This window comes from Glycine soja, chromosome 7 (genome assembly GCF_004193775.1).
Source record: "Glycine soja cultivar W05 chromosome 7, ASM419377v2, whole genome shotgun sequence".
Lineage (NCBI taxonomy): Eukaryota > Viridiplantae > Streptophyta > Magnoliopsida > Fabales > Fabaceae > Glycine > Glycine soja.
Window position 1 is genome coordinate 21,328,157 of NC_041008.1, and position 6,461 is coordinate 21,334,617.

Consider the following 6,461-nt stretch of genomic DNA (forward strand, 5'->3'; position numbering starts at 1 on the left):
AAGGAAGAGAAAATTTAACTAATAAACAATAACAACAAAAAGCATGTTAACAAAATATGAGTACTTTTTACACGAATAAGAATATTAAATATATTTCTTAATCTGTGTTTAAAACAAAAAGAAGCAAGCAATAGTCTCAAATTATTAAAATTTTATTTTAATTTTATATTTTTAAAATATAAATAATCACCATTTTTAATTATTTGTTATATAGATTTAAAGTAGATTGCTATTATTTGTAAAACAGGACGAATTCTAATTTAACGGGAAAATCCAAAAAACAATAGTTTTAATATCACTTTTTTGTTTTATTAAGTTTTATTTTGGTCTGTTTTTCGCATTTCCGTTAACAATGTTAATGATTCTGTTAACTTAAAAATTTTGAAAGAACTAATTAAAAATAATAGCGAGTTAAAACCGACACTATAGTTTATTTCAAAAATCATAAATCACGAAAAAGGAAACCCTTATTCTCCGTGGCTTTCCCAGGTTGGCTTCTCTATCTGCAACTCCATCCACGCTTTTTTTATTTTATTTTTAATTTGTCCACCTTTCTCTCTCCACGGCTCCCCCACTCAAATTCACCCCTCTCCGCCAACCCCCACCGACCTGCGTCAGAACCTCCAGTGGCGTGGCTCCGATCTGATCGTGCGCGTCGGGAAGCCCGAGACGATTCTCATGGAGATCGCGATGGCTGTCGGTCATGGCTGTACCAGTGAGTAACAGATCTCGTGAGTGTAGCTTTTGAGAGGGACGGTGAAGGTGATTGTTATTGATTTTCTGGATCTTTCATTTTTGTGATTTATAAATTTGATATGTTGCACTGCCACAAGTAACAGGGGAGACTATGTTTTTGAGGTTTTTCTTAAGAAACATATAGCGGCAGTTTTTAGCTGCCACTATTTTCATTAATTATTCAAAAACTTAAATTAACGAAATACTGCACGTTTTAGACAGAAAAAAAATATAAAAAAGAAAAAAGAAACACTAATGGGGAAGTCATTTTTAAACCGTTAGATAAAATAGTTATAAAATCAACGATTCAAATTTTCTTTCTTTCTATTTTCTTCTTTTCCAATTTCCCCTAATACTCTTCACTCTCACCCCACACCCTCCCTTCTTCGCCTCTTCCTTCGGTCCACTCCGCCGCCTCCTAACCCAACCACGACGGCGGATTCCTCTCGAACAAAAACTGAGCGCAAAAACTCTTATTCGAATTCGTGTGCATCGTCACGTGCCATTCATCTCTCTAAAACCCTGCTCAAGTGCGTGCGACAGCTGCAACCGCAACACTTGTAATCTCTTCCAATTCAAGGTAGTTTCATTCTCTAAACTGAACTGAATCCATTCGTGATTTGAAATTGATTTGTATTTCTTGCTTTCTTTTTTCCTACTTTGTGCATTCTGTTTTCATTTTGACAAAATAAAGTTTCTTGTTTCTGAGCAAAATACGTGCTTCATTTTGATTTTGATTTGCAAAGCACATTGATAACTGATAATTGTAACTCTTTTTTCTTTTTTAATTTACAAAGAAGATTTCTCAGCTCTCTGTGCCTATGCTACAATGTATGTTTGAACACTGAAGTTCAGAAACAATAACTGCTTCTTCTTCTTATGCTAATTGTTTGAGCTGCATATACCAATTCCATAACCATGTTAATGGTGAGAAGAACCCCTTCGTATTCTTTAGTAACCTTTTATGTCCGCCGAAGCATTGCCCAATTTCGAAACCTCACCTCAGAGACCAAAAATGGGGATCATGAACATCCCACCAAAGCCCTAGATGCTAAAGACTGCAACTTTGTCTATGAAATTTGTAGGATTACCCGAACAAAGCCCCGTTGGGAGGACACCCTTCTTTCCCAGTACCCATCTTTCAACTTTAAAGACCCCTCTTTCTTCCTCCTTTATCTCAAGCACCAGAACAATGCCTTCCTTTCCCTTCGTTTCTTTCACTGGCTGTGCTCTTCTTGTGGTTTCTCCCCCGACCAGTCTTCTTGTAACGTGCTTTTCCAAGTGCTTGTGGATGCTGGGGCCGGCAAACTAGCAAAATCCTTGCTTGATAGCCCGGGTTTCACTCCTGAGCCTGCTTCCTTGGAGGGTTACATTCAGTGTCTCAGCGGTGCTGGGATGGTTGAAGATGCAGTTGATATGCTGAAAAGGGTTGTGTTTTGCCCCTCGGTGGCAACTTGGAATGCATCTCTGTTGGGTTGTTTGAGGGCTCGAAGGACTGATCTGGTATGGACATTGTATGAACAGATGATGGAATCTGGTGTTGTTGCTAGCATTAATGTTGAAACTGTTGGATATCTGATAATGGCGTTCTGTGCAGAATACAAAGTCCTCAAAGGGTATGAACTTCTTAAGGAACTTCTGGAAAATGGCTTATGTCCCGACAATGTTGTTTTCAATGAACTTATAAGAGGATTTTGTAAGGAGGGACAATATGATAGAGTTTCTGAGATCCTTCATATTATGATTGCCAAGCAATGTAATCCGGATGTCTCTACTTATCAAGAAATCATATATGGACTCTTGAAGATGAAGAATTCTGAGGGTTTCCAGGTTTTTAATGATCTCAAGGACAGAGGATATTTCCCAGACAGGGTTATGTACACAACGGTGATCAAGGGTCTATGTGAGATGCAACGGCTCGGGGAGGCCAGGAAGCTGTGGTTTGAGATGATTAAAAAAGGATTTCAGCCAAATGAATACACCTATAATGTAATGATGCATGGGTATTGTAAGATTGGTGATCTTGCGGAGGCAAGGAAGATCTTTGAGGATATGCGTGATAGAGGTTATGCAGAAACCACAGTTAGCTATGGCACAATGATTTCAGGTTTGTGTTTGCATGGAAGGACAGATGAAGCACAGAGCTTGTTTGAAGAAATGTTTCAAAAGGGAATCGTTCCTGATTTGATTACGTACAACTGTCTTATTAAGGCCCTTTGCAAGGAAGTGAAGATAGTTAAGGCAAGAAAACTATTAAATTTACTTCTGGCACAGGGTTTAGAGCTATCGGTTTTCTCTTTTAGTCCTCTTATAAAACAACTTTGTATAGTCGGAAACACAAAGGGTGCAATAACATTGTGGAAAGATATGCATGATAGGCTTTTGGAACCTACCGCCAGTATATTTGGAATTGAATGGTTGCTAAACATGCTGAGTTGGAAGCAGAAACCCCAGAAGCAGACTTTTGAGTACCTGATTAACAGTCTATCACAAGAAAATAGGTTGGATGATATTTTGGTTGTTTTAGATTTCATGTTTAGAATAGGATATATACTCGAAAAAGGGACAATTTATTCCTTGGTGAGTAAATTTAGCAGGGATAATTTTCATTTTCCTGACTTATGTTTGGAGAAGATCTTAGAAAGAAATTGATAGTAGATTGTGTTGTTTGTATCTTCCATCTACTATCTATGACCAATAAGTGAAGAATTTTTTGAGTTTCTTTTGTAAACGTGAATTTATATTCTATGCTTCTGTTTCTTTGGAGGTTCATTCTTGAAGCTTCCCATTGTATGGCTTGAAGTTGCAACTTGTCTGCTGTTTTTTTTTTTTTTTTTTTTTTTTCATTTTGAAATTCTAGTTATTTAAAAAAAAAATCAAAGGGGTTATTTGCCTAGTATAAAACTGGACGGGCATATTAATTTCAATGAAATGTCTTTTCCTGCACAAACAGCACTGAAACAGTGAAACCTGCCTTCTTGAGTATAGAAACTGTGGCCTCCTGTACACGACAATTTTGCAACGTGAATTGTACATCCAATGGTATCAATGTGATAAAAAATTGAACTAACTCATACATGAATAAACTCTGAATTGAGAGTGACTAGGTATGGTTGGAGTTTGAATGCTTGATTGCGGAACCACAAAGACTTCATGTTGTATGCCTGACAAAAATGAGAATTCAAGAATTATTGTCTTTTACTTATGAACAAACTATGTGGTGTCAAATTCATCAGTTTCTAAGTTTAGAATAATTGAATTTGATGGAGCGTATGACTCAATTATTCTTCTACCTTTTCTTCCCAGGCTTAGTGATATGTGTATTCCTAATTTCTTATGCACTTTGGGGAAGTTATTTTTAATTTTCATTATCGATTCTTTCACTGCTTGACAAACTTCATCTATTCAAGTGGAATGAAGACTTTTCTAATGAGACAGTAGTTTAAGGTTTTATATTTCTAGCTGAACTGAAAGAGTAGAATAAGAAATTGAGAGCTATTATAATATAATCTTCTGCTGAAGCCTTCTTCAGGTCAACAAGAAAAGCACACAGGTCTCTTATCTCATGTAAACTGTACAGACAATGATTAAATAGGAATCCAGCAAATTTTCTCAATCAAATGGACAAAAGCAGCACTTTTTTTTCCCATAATCCCCTGATTTCATTCACCAAGAATCATTTTGGCACTTAGCACACATTGCATAAGAACAACATGGACATCGGAATTATAATTACATTTTTAAAGCATAAAAAATAGTTTATTTTAAATATCATTTATGATGCAACAAAAATGCTGAATTTCTATATTGGATTCGGGTACTAGAGATGAGCTAAAGATAATTAAGAGCCTATTTGATTTGCTTTTCACCTTTTTGTTTTAAAAGTTGCCTTCAAAACTAATTTCCTTTACTTATTAATCAATTTATCTTATAAAACCTATTGAATTTTAAAACCTGTTTAAAAAGTGTTTTAAAAACTAGAAAATAGAAAAAGGTTAAAAAAGTTTTTCTTTTCAATTCTTAATGGCAGCAGCAAGGAAAATTCCCGAAGAACATAAAACATAATGTATGTGCTGATTAAAATAGACAAGCTTGCATACATTATATACCATATATGCTGCAGTAAGTAAAAAGTACAAGTTGGATTGGGAATCTTTTTGTTGATTCATTCTGATTTAATATTTTTCACAGATTTCAATAGGCTCTTTGACTTGTCAAATACGCTGAAAATGGCATTTGTGCTTAGCGAAGACAACAAGCGTCTTGTAGACAATTATTTTCAGCAACCACAATCTCAGTTTTATATTCTTTGTCTCTTTAAGATACACCTCAAATGGTGGTAGGCGTTATTAAGACAACTTATTGATTTGGTCTGTGAGTCACTTAATTATCTTTACATTTAATCAATTTGTTGTCAATTTACTAAAGTCATACTTGCGACCATACACAACATTGAAGTACACGCCTTTAAAGAAAAAAACATTATTTAAGCACATACATAGGTATGAAAGCACACGACATGATTTTTCTTACATGCATGAGCATAATTTGGTGGTAACATAAATGATAATGAGTCTGATAAAAAAAAGACTGCTTTATGCATGCATGCCCTATGGATAAATCAATTAGTGTTTAGTATTACTCTCTTTTTTACTTATTTTATATTTTTTTCTGATTTAAATTTTGATAGGTGTACAACTAAAATATTTACAAGTATTATTGATATAATGTACACTACAGAGTTCATTTGTTCTTTTTTGATAGGTGCAGTCCAATCCTCTTATATGCTGAGTAACAAAGCAAAATAACATGGTGGCATTTTTTTGGTTGGATGGTCAGAATTGAATATGGCAGTGAGGATTCTAGCAAGTGTATAATAATGTTCATGGTCTGTAACAGGTTTTGAATTAAGGAAAATGTGTAGAATGGAATTACTGCCAGTGGTACGAAGTGGGTATTAGACAATGGTAAATGAGTAAAATGAGCATTGCTCAGAGTTAAAGTGACAATTTATCGAACAGGTGGTGAGTGATGAATTAGTTGCAATTTGTCAAAGTTGGTTGATATGTTATCATGCAGTTTAAAATATTACAGAACCAACAGGTAGTATTATTTAGTTATTTTTTTGGTGTTTTATTCCCAAAATGGCTGAGCTGATTTTGTTTCTCCTCACTTGCTGTTGTGGATTGTGCTATCTGGCTTAAATGAAAGATTAAAAACACACTGTTTCAAGAGAACTTTCTCATGTGGTAGAGAAGTAGACTTGGTTTACTATGAAGAGTTGCGTGGGCTGATCTTCCTACTATGTTTTGTAATGTTGTAACCCTATAGATAGGGTGATTGAAATCAAATAAATTTCTTATGCATGTATAATGATAATGATAACAATAATAATCTTATTTTGATTGTTTATTTGTTCTTGCAAAATCGATATACCGAACATATCTTGAGAAAAGAGAAATTTTCCTACTGATGATGCCCAAGAACCCTAACCGGTATAGCTCTTGACTGGTTTAGTGGTTTGAGGGACGGACCGATCACAAGTTTCGAAGAATTCTCACGCCAGTTCGTGGCCCAATTAGCAGCGAACAAACAAAGCCCTCCCTCGAAAACCGATCTATTTGACGTAAGACAACAACAAAGAGAATCATTAAAAGATTTCCTTGCAAAGTTTAATGGAGTTTTGGTTTGGGTTTCCGATCCAGACGAGCAGATGGCGGTGGAAG

The 6,461-nt window shown here is 35.3% G+C and overlaps 1 protein-coding gene and 1 long non-coding RNA gene across 3 annotated transcripts; both read left to right on the forward strand.

Moving 5' to 3' along the window:
• Positions 1-427: 427 nt before the first annotated feature.
• LOC114419176 lies at positions 428-6,145 on the forward strand. Its single transcript, XR_003668182.1, has 2 exons — positions 428-762; positions 5,500-6,145. It is a non-coding gene; the product is annotated as an uncharacterized LOC114419176 (long non-coding RNA).
• On the forward strand, positions 760-3,501 carry LOC114419174 (pentatricopeptide repeat-containing protein At5g18950). Of its 2 annotated transcripts, none has more exons than XM_028384819.1 (2): positions 760-1,315; positions 1,533-3,501. In XM_028384819.1, exon 2 carries the CDS (start codon positions 1,654-1,656, stop codon positions 3,385-3,387), a length of 1,734 nt encoding a protein of 577 aa, XP_028240620.1. In that variant the 5' UTR covers positions 760-1,315; positions 1,533-1,653; the 3' UTR covers positions 3,388-3,501. The 2 variants fall into 2 exon arrangements, with proteins under 2 accessions (XP_028240620.1, XP_028240621.1); XM_028384820.1 differs by having other exon boundaries at positions 1,536-3,501.
• Positions 6,146-6,461: the final 316 nt, after the last annotated feature.